Source organism: Neopsephotus bourkii, unplaced genomic scaffold (assembly GCF_033783945.1).
Source record: "Neopsephotus bourkii isolate Nb327-2 ecotype Australia unplaced genomic scaffold, CSIRO-AGI_Nbou_v1 NB_518, whole genome shotgun sequence".
Taxonomy (NCBI): Eukaryota; Metazoa; Chordata; class Aves; order Psittaciformes; family Psittacidae; genus Neopsephotus; species Neopsephotus bourkii.
The window spans coordinates 1677476-1693993 of record NW_026901019.1 but is presented as its reverse complement, the minus strand read 5'-3'; the positions used below and the strand labels follow the sequence as shown (position 1 = coordinate 1693993).

The 16518-nt window shown below is 48.7% G+C and overlaps 1 protein-coding gene across 1 annotated transcript in view; it reads right to left on the bottom strand.

Moving 5' to 3' along the window:
* GALNT14 (polypeptide N-acetylgalactosaminyltransferase 14) overlaps window positions 1–16518 on the bottom strand; it is a 93506-nt gene that overhangs the window by 49368 nt on the left and 27620 nt on the right. Inside the window, exon 2 of the mRNA XM_061350523.1 lies at window positions 8758–8927. Within this exon, the coding sequence (XP_061206507.1) occupies window positions 8758–8927 (170 nt within the window). The remainder of the gene's footprint in view (window positions 1–8757; window positions 8928–16518) is intronic.

Below are 16518 nucleotides of genomic sequence, written 5' to 3'. Positions count from 1 at the left end.
TCAATCAAGAAAAGCAGGACAGGGGAGGATAGCATTGAAAATCCACTGCTGCAGAGCAAGCACTGTCACATTTGCCATGCCCTACAGCATCCGCACAACCAGCCCTGCTCCTGAAGAAACACCCGCCTCCCCCTGCCCCAGCATCACTCCCAGTACCACTTTTAATAAAACCCCCTCACACTGCCTTTTCTCTATGCAGCCGCTCGAGATAGAAAACTGCAGTGACTCACAGCACTTTGGATCCTGTCCCCGCAGTGACCATGGGCATTCAGAACCTGTGACTCCAGGGCAACCCAGGATCAGCTGAGTAAAAAGCTGAGCAGAGCCACTCTGCTGTCAGAGTAAGGAACATATAGGACCTCCAAAACCAACAGTGTGGGAGTCCTTTGACCTTGACGCAGTTACCCTGGTGGTAACAATCACCCTCTGTCTCCGTAAAGGAGGTGATGTTAACTGACTGGACCCACTGCCATCAGCTCCAGGGAGTGATTAAGCAGGGCTTGGGGGCAGAGCAGCATCACAGTCTGTCTCAGACATCAGAGCAAAATCCAGGGTTGGGATCTTGGCACTTGGAAGCCTGTCGCCTCCCCAGGGAGGCTCAGGGATCACACTAGGCACCTGTGGAGCCAACATGGACTATGGCAGAAGATCTGTCGCATCTGAGGAAGGAAGAACAGGCTCTTCAGGACAAGTGGATGTTGGTGTGATGGTCTGGCCATCACCCTATGACCTGAGGTCACCAAACATATCAGCATCACCCAAGCAGCAGCACAGATCCTTGCCTGTGAAGCACATGGATGAAGGTCTCCAGTCACCTCAGCAGTTCTCCATCAGGGCAATAACACAGCAATACACAGATCTACTACTGGCATAAGAATCAGTCCTGGAAAAGACGGCAGGCAGTAGGATTGGGAGGCTTTAGCAAACATGCTTCAATGTGCATTAAACCCTGCTCATTTAGATGCGCTCATTACGAGTGCACAATTAGACCCGTAGTGTCTGCAAGGTAGGAGAGATGGGTAATGCAAGACTCAAGCAACTTCAAAGCCTGTTACACAAACACAGGCAACTGGGGGAGAAGACGATGACCTACGTGCACTGCAATCAAGGTTTGTAGATTATGTCGGCTCTTACAAAATGCTGGGCCAAGCCAGAGAGGCAGGAGCCCCAGAGGGCTCAGTGGTTTCTGCAATGAGAGAAACCTGGGCTGATTTCATAGCTGACCCTGTTTCAAGCAGGAAGCTAGAGCAGAGACCTCCTGTGGTCCCTTCCAGCTTGAATTATTCTCTGATTCTACAAAGTGCCTGTTTTTGATTAATAGCTGTCTTGCTTTCCTTGTTTAGCTGCCAACAACTGCAGATCTCAATACTCCTTGTTCTCTGTGCTACCTGAAAACAATCTCTTGATCTGGGTTTTGATGCTTAAACCTCCTTGGAGTTTCAAATTCACTCAGAAGACTAAGTACAAAATGCCTCTGTGTGTGGCGAGCACTCCAGATGGACTGAATCTACAAAGTGCAGAACTGAGCTTTTTTGAGTGAAAGACTCAGATTTTGGCCCACCTATAGTCACAGATGGGTTAGGTTTAGCCAATAGGCACACAAAAGCCAGTGTTGGCCCAGAAGCAATGGGCAACAAACTGGGCATCAGAACCATGAGGTGCTGGTACAGCTGCTTGACAGGGGCTGGGAGGCCAAAATAACTAGTGTGTAGTAAGTGCACATCCTTACTCAAACTACACCTCACCCTTAAGTCTTTGGCCAGATGAGACCTTCCCAGTTTGCATCCTCTAACGTGCATTTTGGGCTTCATGCTTCAGTTCATCCAAAAGCTTCAGCTCTCCAGCAACAAGGAAGTCTAAACTGTGAGTGACAGCAGGTATAAACTCCAGCACAACCAATAGATAGTGGGTTTTGATAAGGAGAACTCTGTACTAAGCCTTTTGTTAGCAGACAGCAAATTTTCCCAGCTAGGGAAAATGACTGTGCTGGTATCCAATCTGTATAACAAAGGTCTGAATTCCTGGAGGGATGAAGAGCTTGGAAACAGGATAACTATGATGAGAAGAAATAACAATGAAAGTTCCCTAGGAAAAGAAAATAAATCCCAGCATCACATGGCAATTCCCTTTTATATAGATGGCATGTCTGGATCTTAAATGGTTGATCAGTGGTTGTCAATAGTGTGGAGAGCAAGCTAGCTGCCCAAAGCTGTGTCTCTCACTGACTTTCAGCTGCCCAACTGCACTAACAGAAGATACAGGACATAAGATACTTTCTCTCACATCACCAACCTGTGCTAGCTATTTCTATCATTGTCAAAGGGTTACCAGGTTGCACAGCAGAGGCATGAGCAATTCTCTCTCTTAAAACATTGCCCAGCCTGTGAAAGTTCCACAGGCCACAAAAGCCAACTAATCAAAGGCAAAAACAAAACCTTGGCCAATACAGGCAGCCCTAGCTTATCCCCATGATGCACAGCCCCTGCTCTATTTGATGGACAGTTCTCATATCTTCATCCAGAGATCTCAGACTAAGGAAGTGATGGAAAAACACAATGTAGAGTGTTAACCTCTTGGGGTCTGGTGTCCAAGAGACAAAAGCAATCATGACTCTTCCTAATTTCCTACTTCCATCTCAAATGTGTTTTCCACCATTAACTGCTCTGCTGCAGGGTCATGCTGTGCCTGTCACTAGAAATAAGGAAACCAAGACCAAAAGCATGGGGATCCCAGATCTTCCCTTACACAGCTAATTCAGCCTCAGCATATGCTCTGCAGGCAAGAGAGCCGGGGACAGCCTTCACATATACAGGACTTTGCCCAAATGTGACAAGTCTCATTTTGTAATGAAATCACAAATGCCCTGGCTCTGCCCAGAGAACAGTGATAACAGCTGCAGCAACAGATCGAGGGACAGAAAAACCCTTTGGGGTATTGCTGGCAGTCACACAGCAGCTAATAACAAACCCCAAAAGCAAGAAGAGACCCGTAGCCCATTGCATCCAGCCACCTGCAGCCCACACAAGGTGCTGCCAGTCTGCTCGCTGCAGGGCATTATGTACTTCCTATGGGTGAGCACTTACAAGGGACACCCAGCCCATGCAGGAAGGTGCAGGACAGAGCAAAGCCAGCAGCACGCACATGTGGGTGCATGAGGACATCTCCAGCTTTCACCAGTGCTGAGATCAGAGATATGGGAGCATTTGAACATTCTCTCTCCCCCATCCTCCTCACTTGGCTCCCTCGCTCACATCTTAGACTGTATCACCCCATCCATCCTCATGGAGAGAGGTCCACCCCACTGCACTCGAGACACCTCTGCTCAAACATGCCCTGCTCCCTGCTGTCCCAGCACCCCTCCATCCCAAGCAGATGCACCCAGCAGCACCAGGCACAGGGATACCATGTGCACACACACCCGTATCCTCACCACTTCTTGCCCTGATCTACAAGTCAGCAACTCACAAGACACAGCCTGAATAAGCAAACTGTAAAAATAACAGAATCCCTCAGGACTTAGTCTGCATTATGCAAGGGGCTGGATTAGCTCGGCTGCAATCCAGAGACCACAGTGAGAAAAGGATGGAGGCAGCAAACGAAAAGGCAACCGTAAACCAGGAAAACCTCTAGATTTGGTCCATCTGGGTAACATCCCTGCAAACCTTCCCTCAAATTCAAAGTGTGTTTGGCCACCAGCACTAGGTACCTATTTGCTTTTGCCATGGATGGCAGAGCAGATCCCCACCTCTGTCCTGTCTGTGCAATAAGTTGGGCTTTTCCACACGTCCTCAGACATTTAGTTCCTCCTTTGGGGACTCAAGAAACCAGCCAAGAAAGATAAGATGACTAAATCCCTATGTGGGGTACAAAATGCATTTTTAGCTGCTGAGACCCAGTGCTCACCTCAATTGATCTCAAAGTGGTTTTGGTCTGGTGGGCAAGGAAGTTGAAGGAAGACAAGGCAACGAGAAAAGTCCAAGGGTATCATAAATATGCTAAGCCAAAGGCAATGCTGTCAAAATCTACTTTTCTCCTCTTCAAATCTTCACTTCCAAGATGTTACAGTATCCTCAGAGCGCTTGACTGCCTGCCACTCCTGGGATGCAATCATCAACTCAGCCAAAAATGGAGCCACTTCAAAACCTGCCTGCAATACAGCTGCCCTCAAGCACTCTGCACATGGCTGACTACACATGCTTTCACTTGCTGCACACCAAACACGTTTGCATGGGACACAGGGAAGGTGCATGGGGCAGAGGGAAGCAGTCAGCCCCACATGCCTGTGGCCATACACACCTGGCAGAGGTTCCTCCCAGTCATCCCCATGCACTCCACAATCAGGTATTTTTGACAACCCCAACTAGAGGTGCTCCCATGTAAAGCTGAAGATGCAGCCGCTTCATCCTTGGGATGCACACTATAATTAATGGGTCAAAATAACACTGTAGTGGTTCTGCTCCAGGACTGAAATCCTGACAGGTATGGACCTTGAGAATGCAAGACAGCAGCTCTCTGCCCTAGGGGAACATCGCAAGCGTCACGTCTTCCTATCCCTCCATGAACAGGTCCTATGAGCAGAGCAACTAGCCCTGGCTAGCTCTCCTCTACGACACACACTCCAGCTGGCACTGCATGGGGGTTTAAGTGAAGAAACCAGAAGAACTCTTACAGCACGTGATGTTCTGCACAAAGGGAATAGACAGAATGTAAGGGCAGAGCTTTTCTAGAGGGCACAAGTTAGTGTGATCCAGGTCCTGGGTTGCCACGATGTTCATCTTCAGCAGACAGTGCAATAACTGATATTCGTATCTGCCAGTATCCCTGCCAGCCTTGCATTTCAATCATAATTGGATTTTAGCAGCTGCTTTCTCTCTTTTAGATACATACCCCTCAAGCAGCTGTAAAATTCAAGTTTAACTGGGTAGATAGAGCCTCTTGTAAAGCACTTGGGACTTGGGGGGGGAGGGAGCTTCAGAAATTCAGAGGTTTATTGCCTTATGTCAGAATTCGAGAGGGCTCCATCCCTGGCCTCGTTGCTCCACTAGCTCTTGAGACAGCACTACTAAACTCGTGTTGGTGCTGCAGAGAAAAAAAGCAAGATGAATAGAGGAAAACAGGCAGCGGGGACGCTTGAGGCTGGCTGACGTGATTTGCAATAGCTAGAGAGGTCTGCTGACGGCTCTTACCTCTCCTTCAGCAACTATCCTCTCATCTACTCTCCTTGTCCCTGATTTTGCCTCTCTGCTTCACTCCGTCAGTGAGCACAAACCCCAGCTCAGGTTGGTGCTGGTCATAATTCAGTCCCAGCCTAACCTGGCAGCCACAAGAGCATCTGCACATCTATTATACCCATTTGGGAGGCGGAGGTCAGCCTAGGCAGCATATGGAGCAACTGATGGTAAATACCGGAGCTCCCTGGGAGCTGTCTGCCACAGATGGAAAAAGCCCAGGAGCCATCATGACAAAACCTCCTGGCTGGAGGCGATGCATCCTCCCTGTTGGCTTTCCAAGCTGCTGAGCAGTACTGCAAACCTCAGCTCCTGTCCTGCTGTGAGCATGCCTGGCGCTGACTTACTCCTGCTGCTTTGGTCCTGTGGTTTGTCGGTGGGAGTAGCAGAAGGTGGGATGTGGAGATGAGGTAATCCCAATGGCATGTGGCTACCATGAAGGAGAGGAACTAGCCATCCACTACAGCAGCATGATGTGGATGTGTCACCTAGATCTGGGTCCGGCCTCCTGTGTGGTCAAAGGGATTTGTAACCCCTGACTTTTGGTGGGGATGGGATATTCCACCACAAAACCATACAAGGAGAATAGGCATCCCTTTGAATGGTCCAAGGGCTTAGTCAACATACAACCAGGAGCACCATTAATGGCAGTGAAATGCAGGCAGGTCACCAGGAGCAATGCTCCAGCTGTGAGATCTCCCAGGACAAGGAACATGATGTATTCAATAGAAGCCATGACATTTCCCTGGCTGAAACCACCCACAAACCAAGCACAAGCTTGCAGCCCTGCGCTGGCCAGAGGCAGGCAAAGAGAGCCCCCATGGTTTCTCCAGCTCAGATTCCTTGGAGCGTTGCAATTCCTCTCCATCTGAAACTATTCCACTGGCTGCAATCTAAAACCAAAATCAATCCAGCAAACATTGCTAAGCAACTGGCTGTCAGTGCCACATCGCACCCTGACGAAAGTATTTGCCCTCTCCAAGGCCTTCTGGCAAGGAGCTTGTTGCTCAGCCCTTGCCAGATTTTGTATATACAGATATGGTTGGCAAGTCCAGATGCTTGGCTGGATTAGCAAAGAAAACTCCAGGAAATCTTCTGCAACCATCCTCGTGAAAAACATCCCACAGAGAAGCTGTTAGGAGCATCATTTCCATGTCCCAGACCCTGGATCAAGATTATGAGGTGCTGGTCTCAGGGCATTACTATGGTCTGCAGGTCTGTGAGACTTGATGCTGCTACTTGTCATACAGAAGAGAGACTAAATGGAGAGCAGACTCGCTGAAAACCTGATTGCAGAGCAAGCTGCTTCAGGCAACAACATCTGGGTGGGAGGCTGAGGAGAACCTGCTTGCCCATGGTGATGAACTGAAGAGTTAGGTAAGACCCTCTCCAAAGTCTCCTGACCCCTCATGTGAGCTGGGCATGAGCTCCTCAGCATGGTGGTGCCCCTCGGTACAGCTCCTGGCATGGTGGTGCCCCTTGGTGTGGGGCCTGTGCTAGGATGTACCTTCCTCCAAGGTCAGCTGGAGCAGAACTGAGGTCCCACTCTATGGGTTCCCCCTCAATCAAGCTTGAGCACTTCCAGCCTGGCTCACACAAAGCAGACTGAGCCAGGTTTGCCATTGAACCCAAGTCTCTAAGCACAGCCTTCAGCAGGTCATGCAGCTCTGAGGGCTTCCCATCTCTCCTGGTACCCTGGTCCACAGTACTCTGCTCTCCCCTTCACAGTAAGGACTTCTCCTACTTAGCCCCATGCTGGACTGTCTTTACATGCTCTTGCACTGCCATCAGCAACTTCTCCCTGCTTCACAAATGGGCCGTGCTCATCCATGCTCTCCCATCCAGCTCCCAGGTGGCACAGTAATGATTAGAGCATCACCTGTGGCACCTCCTGAGACACCTCTGCCCTGAGCAAGCATTATCTTTCCAGAGAGGGCTTAGCTCTGCACCTTCCTCTCCCCATTGAGCACTATGCCCAGACCCTTCTCCCTGCTTCATCCTCCCCATCAGCTCCTGCCTCCCTCATCTCTCCCAACAGCCCCATTTCCTCTGTGGCCACTCTAATGCTCGGCTAATGGTGCGCCATCCGCAGCGCTCTTCAGACATATTCAATAAATCAGAATCCAATTACCGGGTTAAGGAAATTGGAAGCAAATGCAATTAGCTCCAGCCCCTCCCTCATGCTGTGCCCTTGCTTCCTCCTTAATGAGAACTTTTCTTTTGCAGGAGCACTCCATGCCACATCCGCCCGCCCAGGAACAAGGTTGCTGCCACCACACAGCAGGGATACAGTGAGGGGGCAGCTGAGTCGATCTTCCCTTTTAATAGGGCAGGTGGTTAATATCCCTGGCATTAATTCTCTCCAGGAATAGCACACTCGCTCTGTGCTCAGCTATAACTGGCGTCCATCAGGGCTGACAGCTCCTCTCTGGAGAAAGGAGCATCTGGTCCTTACTACGAAGAGGAGCTAAAAGAATAAATAAATAAATAAGCACAAGGCTTCCTATAGGAATGGAGATCTGGTGCTGCTTCAGCACTTCAGCCTAAGTGCTGCTTTTGGACTGGAATAGAGGAAATGAAGAGCTGGATCAGATGCTGGAGGTTGAGTTGCTCTGACCTGGGAGCAAGGTGCTGTGGCTGGGTCTAGGACAGAGCTCCCATCAGAGCAGTATGTCCCCAGAAAGGGCTCCCAGGACCAGGCAAGTGAGGACACCTGCTGCCAGCAGGCTGGGATGTAATGTGAGGCACAGCTCCTTGGGAAGCACCAGCTGTGGGCTGGGGATCACCAATGGGGGCCAGGCATATGCTGTACCCACAGAAGACAAGGAGTAAAACTGCATTCAAGGGAACCTTGGGAGTATTTTCTACACCAGCATCACTATCCAGCAGACCAACAATTAACCCCACCAAGCATCAACAACCTGCAGCTGCAAAGGGCAGCTCTTCCTTTTTGGCCTCTCACAAGAAGTCCTTTGGGCTCCAAAGGATGTTTTTGACTCCGATGGTGCTGAAGTGGCTAGTAACCTAACAAGTTCTTACCTTTTTCTCCCCCTCAATTAGCAATAATCCCTTAGTTCTTACATTGGCTCCTCTCTCTGCTGAGCAAAATGAGTTCTCAACAGTTATTTTACCTCTCTTGCACCGTACCACTGCCTCATCTGCAGAGCAAGAGTGCACAGCATCAGTTAAGACTTTGCCTATTGTAGAGATGCTTTCTCACATACCCATTACTTTTCTGAAGGAAGAACAAAAAAAAAGGCTTTTCCTTTCTTTTCCTGTGGTCCTGGAATAATTTATACAGGTTTTAATGAATAGGTTTAGGGCTTCCAGACATGCCAAGAATTCAATGTGAAAGATTCAATCCTAAAAATACAACCCAGGCAAAACCAATCTCAAGTGCACCCACGGGGCATGACTGAAGGGCCCACCTAGCATCCCAAAAACACATCCCCGAGGAGGAATGAGTCTATGCACCCATATAATACAGTTTAATGAGGAGGATCAGGAGAAACCAGGGGGAAGGCAGAACCTGTGATGACGGGTGTCGCGGACAGCACGGTCACTGGGGATCCTCTCGCTCTCCCGCTGGTTAAAGGCATGCAGCCGGTACGGGTCCTCACCGCCCTTCCACCTCCGGGCGCTCAGGTACCTCCGCTCTTCAAACTGATCCCAAAGGTCATCCCAGTCCACATCCAAGGCCTGCACACACAAAGTCAGCCCCATTAGAGAGAGAAGAGACCAGAGGACACTTGACCCCATTCCAGAGGTCCTCCCCAGCCCCGCCAGAGGCCAGTCAGCCCTGCAGCAGGGGCAGGCATCACAACAGCAGGCTAACAAGGAGCTTCATTAGGTCTTCAGGGTTTGATTTTTCCTTAGGTCTTGAAACAGCACGTCAAAGAGAGCCTGCCGATTTGAATTTAAAATGACTAATTGGAAACCAGATTCGGGTCCCTGGTGGATCCAGAGAGACAGCACAGGCTCAAGAAATACAAAACACAAAGGTCTTGTTAGGGTTTTGATCTTCCTCCAACTGCAAAACAAAGGTATTTTACATCCCCATCGCCCCTGTAACCCCTCAGGCAGGAATGAGCCATCGGACAGGAGCAGTTTTGTCAAGCACAATCCCACGTTTCCACATCCATACCCTGCCCTAGGGCTCACTCAAGCAACAGGACCCTGAAATAAGGAGGCAGTCATCCACACAGCCCAATTTTGATCTATATTTGCTACAACAGGTCTCCCACTGAGGACTTCAGCCCTACTGCAGGAAGAAGAGCAGGCAACCTTGTGCCCCTGTGGTCCCCAACCTCCAAAAGGATGGGGGAGCTGCATTTGGGTTGACTCGACAGCTCCGGCAGCCATCAGGGGGTTTAAGCATCCCTTGGCAGCTTGGTGCCATCAGGAGGTTTAAGCATCCCTCAGCAGCATGATGCTGTCAGGGGGTTTAAGCGCTCCTTGGCAGGCAGCGAGCACAAAGCAGCACTGATAAAATCTCAACGTTACAGCAGCACAACCTCTTTGATCTCAGCCTACCTGTAACACAGAGAGATGCAAACATCTACAGACATCTCAGCCCTAAAGAAAATTGTGATCTTATCCAATAATTGATCTTTTCTTCTTTTCTTCCTTTACCCCCCCTTCAATTCACACCATCTCAAAACTGATTTTCCTTGCTAATATCGCAAAATGAAGCTTTTGAAATGGGCGATTTTTATCCTGTAATTGATTTTACTTGCATCTGGCAGTGCATTTTCTCTAGTCACAGGAAGGGGAGGAGGGAGCATCAGCTCCTGCAAGTAAATCACAGCAGGACCAAGTCAGGCACCTCCTGCAACATGAGGCCCCACACTGCCCTGCGTCACAGCAACACAAGCACCCCCAGATATCCAAAACAGCCCAGGGATGCCAGGGTTTACAGAGACAGGGTTGTATTCATCCTCCCTCAGTGTGACCCCATGGTCTTCTCAGGAGCAACTCCAGCACCTAACCTCATTGCAGGAAGATAAGAAGAAAACCCCCAACCCACCATCCATACCAGGAGAAAGTTATTTTGGACTAGAGTGAGGTGTCCCTGCCCATTGCAGGGGGCTGGAACTTCATGATCTTCAGGTTCTTTCCAACCCGAACCATTCTGTGATTCTATGGATCTGGCAGAAAGTTGTTCAAGGCTGGGAGAAAGTTATGAAACCAGTAAGGCCACTGCAGGAGGTTTATGAGGAGGATGGATGGAACCCGCCTGCTGGCTTTTGGGAGGACTGGTGTACACAGGGTGATAAATATTCTTTATGCTTTTTCTAAGGCATCTTGCAAAAGGAGATTTACTGCAGCAGTAAAAGATGAGGGGAAAGTGAGCCGATTGCACCACGCAGATACCGGCAGCCTGACATTTGTAAGTCTTCAGGATGACCCCAGGAGGCCGGGCGCTGCTAAAACAAGTGCCACGGATTTGCAGACCCTTAATTTTAACGTTGTGAAGAAAAGTTGGTCTTACCAAACTTAATAAGGAGAGAAATGGCTTTTTAAAGTGGCCACGCGGCACTCTGGGGTGTTAGATGCGTATATATGTTTTAATGTTTTTGAAATGTCAGTTAAACCCAATAGCCTTGGATCAGCCAGATCCAGGCAAGTGCCTGACAGCAGGCAGATTCCCATGGGCAGCCATGGCATCAGGAAAAGCAGAGCTTCTGCACATGCTATAAGGGCAGCAAGACTCTAGTCAGGCCAGCAGAGGCATGGGGATCACAGTATCACACAGTATCACAGTATGTTAGAGATTGGAAGGGACCTCAAAAGATCATCTAGTCCAATTCCCCTGCCAGAGCAGGAACACCTAGATAAGGTTACACAGGAACGTGTCCAGGCGGGTTTTGAATGTCTCCAGAGAAGGAGACTCCACAACCTCCCTGGGCAGCCTGTTCCAGTGTTCCGTCACCCTCACTGAGAAGAAGTTTATTCTCAAGTTTAAGTGGAACCTCTTGTGCTCCAGTTTGTACCCATTTCCCCTTGTCCTATCATTGTTTGCCACTGAGAAGAGCCTGGCTCCATCCTCGTGACACTCCCCCTTTATATATTTATATACACTAATAAGGATGGTGCACTAGAGAGTCCTGCCACATGCCTATAGGCTGGAACAACATTTCCCCAGCATCCATCTAACCCCACTACCATCCTCTTAGTGGAGGGTCCCAGTGGTAAATGGATATATGGAATTTACCAGTGCCTCATCCCATGGCATTTGCTTCTCATCCTGTCCTGGATATACCTTGCGTCCAAGGGTTGCATTCGTGGTTCATACCGCAGTGAATAACTAATAGCCCCATAAAATCTCTACCTGAAAGACGTCAGCCCACCTTGATTCACTCAGGCTCTTCTTTTTGGGTTAAGGAAAGCTATAAGTAGGATGATTCCTAAATATCAAGTAGCTAAACACATATCTGAGATCAAGAGCAAATCGATGCTCTTGAGAGACTGGAGATTAAAGGGTTATTTTAACCATTATCTGGCCACAAAACAAGCTCAGGGACTGAGTTAAGTTTCTCGCCCAGAAGTAGGTATCTGGCTTTGGTCATCTGCTTTCAATCCACATCTCCTAAACCTTCTGGGTGTTCTCCAGCTTTCCAGTGCAAACTTCCCTACAAGGCTAACTGAAATCAGAGCAAGGCACTCACACACACACCCCAACCTCTCTGCACAAAGCAGAGAGGGAAAGGGAGGCAGCGTCCTCAGATGAAGAGCTCCCCGCTTATGCAAGTGGTGGGAGGCAGAAGACCTCCCCAATCTGCACACAGGGACTCCCCTGTTCCTTGCTGCCTGACCAGGGACAGGGAATGCCAGTTAAAGCGTAAAGAGGAATCCCCTTCAGTCACCCAGAGACAGCACATTGGTCACGGGTTACTGGGTACAGTCTTCATTATAATATTTCCGCCATGTATTATCACCTCTTCCTCACACCAGAATCCTGTCTTGGGAGTTATTTAACTGATGTGCTGAAATCTAAATTTAATTTATTATGATCTAACTCACTTTAGAAGCCAAATTACCCTGCACTAGAAAAGGATCAAGTCAATACTCCACTTGCCTTCCTATTTATCTTCTACAGGGCTCCTCTCTCCAAGTTTTATATTCATTTTCTCTCATGTACTAGTAATAAATTTTCATTTTTTTTTCCCTTGGAATTAGGTAATTTCTCTTTCAACATTGCAGTTTAATGGCTGGTATTAATTATGGGAAACACAGTCAATGCTTAAGACAGTTTGAGAGACTCAATGAGTCTGCAGGAAAGAGAGGAAAATAATATCCAAGAGGTAGTCATCCACACTCAACCAGCAAGCACCACACTGCATTGACAGCATCCCTGGGAGGTCAATGGGAGAGATCCCCCAGGCAAAGAGACACAGACAAAACTCAATGAGGAGAGGATTTTTTATGTCACATTAGCACGTAGCTAAGAGCTTATCCACCAGCTCACTAAAACCACCTGCTAAAGGCACCCCAAATAGCTACCTGCCACCTCACAGGCAAAGGGCAAACAGCAAACACCTGGAGCAAGCACGGACGCAGCTTTTCACTGCAACTGTACATCAAAGACTGAAAGCCTCTCGGTGTAAAGATGTAATTCATCATCTGCCTCTTAAATCACGGCTTGGAAACAAGTAAAAAAGGGGAAAAAAATACCAAAAAAAAACCCAAGGAGCGGTGCTGCAGGGGGAAAGCGGGTCATTAGCAGTAAAACTACAATTTTCTGGCAACTGCTAATGCCTTGTTTATGTGGATTTCTGCAAATATGACATTTTAATGGCATAATAATTGTGTGATTACAGTACAGCAGGGATCGCTGGAGCGGGAAGGAGGAATGAGCAACCCAGCCGACTGCTGCTACGGGTCCACAGTGTCACCATGGGATGCTCTGTCCCTCCAGCCTGCACCCACTGGATAGATCACACTGGTCCCCAGGGCCAGGATGCATCTGCCCAGGAAGGAAAGGAGAGGGTCGTGCAAGCCAAAAGCGGGCTCTGATTCACTTTCTTCTTTTGTGGCACTGTTGTAAAATTAAGAACTTAAGCCTTTGCTAAACTTAATGTTATTTTCCTTTTAGAGATGCTGGATGTTGCCATTAGACCAAGGTGGATCGGACCAGCACCAAGTGGAAAAAACTCATCCCTGCATAATACATGACCAAACCTGACCAATGCCTCCATCCTGCCTTCATGGGACTCAAGCATTAAGAAAAGGAGGAGAGGGGAAATAAAGAAATACATCAGCCAAGCAAAAGGTCCTATAAACAAGCAAAAACTCTAGAAACTCAGATGCTGTGCAACATGTTGCTGCCCAGCCAAGCTCAGTTGCTCCTCTGCCTGCAAAGGTTGGAGCAAGCGTGCGTGTTCGGCACAGCTTCGGGGCACTGGAGGCGGAGGGCAATCTTTCAGCAGGAATTGCAACCAGGCATTATACAAATGAGATTTAAATGTCTCACTGAAGCACGGATCCCCTGCAAGCAGCAGGTTCAATTATAGATCTGTTACTGGCCGAGGCACTAATGCCATCTGAAAGGATTATAATACTTCAAACGGGGTAGGGCTCATCCCTCCTCGTCCCCTGATGCCGGCACTGAGAGGGTCAGCAGCCCCAGAGGGGAAAGAAGCAGGGCAGCATCATGGTGCCTCAGTCCTCTTTCCTGTCTCCCTGAACAGCCTAGACGTACGCTGAGGTATGAGATCCTTGAGTTGAACTTTGGTGTAGTTTTCCCAACATCAGAGCCCAGCAGCCTGGCTTAGCCCTGTGTGCACACTGCTGCACATCCCAGTGGCCTCATTCCCAAGATACAACGGGGAGACAGCCGGAGAGCACCATGGCCGTGCTCTTTGCCCTGTCTGAAAAGCATATGACAGTGCCAAAATCAGGCTACAAGCCTCCGGAGAACAAGCTTCATATTCATCTTGCAGCACAACCTCCAGTACATCAGGTACCACTCAGCAGCAAACAAGCAAGGACCCTGGAAGGATCCTTTCTCTTATCCCCCTTCCCCAAATTACATAGCCCCCAAGCCAACCAACCACTTAAATACAAACTTAAGCAACTCCAGGCATTCAGAGGAGCCCACAGAAATCCCTGTTTAAATGCCTGAAGTTAAGTACTTCCTTAAGTGCTTCCTTGGCACAGCTCAGTCTTCTCCAACTTTGTGCTGACACCAGCCACACATGGGAAACAGAGGAAGCTCTGGGCCCTGGCTATCATCCACCCTTAGTTTTCTGCTCCATTGGGATTTCAGTTCCAGTTCCTTTATTTAAGAGCTGAGAAACTCCCCTTCCTCCTGACCAGTACGTGGGCACAACACCAAGGTGCACCTTCATGGCAGGTCCTCCAGGACTCCACAAGGAAACACAGCAGATCCATGTCTGCAAGGATACCACCTTGCTCCAGGGAGGATTGTCATCTCCCTCTGCTTAGAGGTGATACACTGCCTCTCAAAGAAGAACTGAGTCTGCTCTGACCCCACTTGAAGGGGAAGAAAAGAAAAAACCCACAGAAATAACCCTAAATAAAATATTGATATGGATACCTAGTTAAAGCAAAGCACTTCTCCAGCAAAGCCTGGAGATGCTCTGAGCATTCACCACTAGGCTTCTTGATGCCACTAACCTTTCCCTGCTCACGCACATCACAGGCATGCTGCTCTATCTCCAAAGAACAGAGCATCACCTTGTCCTCTGCTAGCTTCACAGGGAATGCAAGACCCTGAGCACCTTCTGATAAGGTCCTTCCCACTTTCTCCCAAGTAGGAGAAAGGCCGTGCTATCACCAGCTTTGCAGCTCTCCTTGCCTGCTGCCCAGTTTCCTTTACTTGTCTCCGTCCAACCTCCTTCTCTAATGCCCACTCCTGTGTGGGAATTGTCTGGTTTCTCCTGTTTTGCACGCATATGTTTATGTCATCAAGACACCTACTGCATCAGGAAACAGGACCGATAAAGGCTGGCAAGTGTCCATGGAACAAGACTTAACATTCATGAACTAGAAGATGACAGACTTCATGAACTGCATCTGTAAACACTGCCTGGATGGAAGCATCCCTATCCAGGCTCTGGAAAAGGCTCTCCAGTGTCTTCTTCATATCATTCACACACTCAGCTAGCATCAGCACAGGCTGCTGGCCACTGATTCAGTGCAAGGAACTGACCCAGGGGTCTGGCAGCTGGGCCATTGTTAAGTGTATCACAGCTAGAACCATCTCTTTGTGTATCTTCTTGCTTGTATCTGTGGTAAACGATATACAGAGTCTGAAACACTCTCCAGAGGCTTAAATCTGCTAAAAGTCTCCAGCCAAATACAATGGCATGAAAAGCCACCAGAGAATTATTGATGCTTTTTCCAATAAGGGCACCAAAGATTTAACTGCAAAACAGATGGCCAGGGCAGCCACCAAAATGGGGAATTTATTTGCAGATCAGGAGCAGGAGACTGCAAGTTGGAAGGAGGAAAAGATGACAGATTCATTGCTTTGATGAAAAGCCAAATGTTGTTTCCAGGGCTTCCCTTAGGAGCAAGCAAGTCAGCTCGGAGTCCACACCACACTTATCGGCGACTGCTTGATGCTCCAGAGCCAGGTTAAAATATACCCTCCCCTCCCACAGGCCGCCTGGGCCTGGGCTTAACATGTAGATGATGCTCCTATCCCCTGTAGCACAGGCCACTGTCCTGCCTCTATTGAAGAGACAATGAACACTGTTGGCAAGCATTGTACACCCCAAGCGCATCCCAAGGAATTCCCATGGTGATTCCCATCACGCTGAGGAACCTTCTGCCTCCCTGTGACGATGGATCCAGGTCCCTGACCTCTAGAAACAACATCCAGCTACAGAATCCCCTGTGATCCTCCCACTTGGAAGGATGCTCTTCCTTCTCAGACCCCAAAAGCAGGTGTGTACAGCAGCACCTTGCTGTGTAAAGACCAGACTTAATTCCTTAAAGTGATAAATTGGCCAGTACGATAGCCTGACATATGAAGACAAATACTGTACAATTAAAAAGGGAAGGAAGCTGATTATATCCTCCTGGAGAATACTGCTGCCTGCTTCTGTTTTATTTATACGTTACACTGTATAATGAGTGGAATATTTAGGAGGTCAGCACAAACCAAACTGATGACTGAACAAAAGAGAAGACCCAGCTCCGTCTGTGCCAGGAACCAAGCAGAAGGATGGAGAGGACTTTTGGTCTTCTCCTCTTCCCCCTGCCTGCAGCAACCCCGAGATGCTGTGGGAACGCTCAGTTAACTGCTCACCTTCAACTGCTT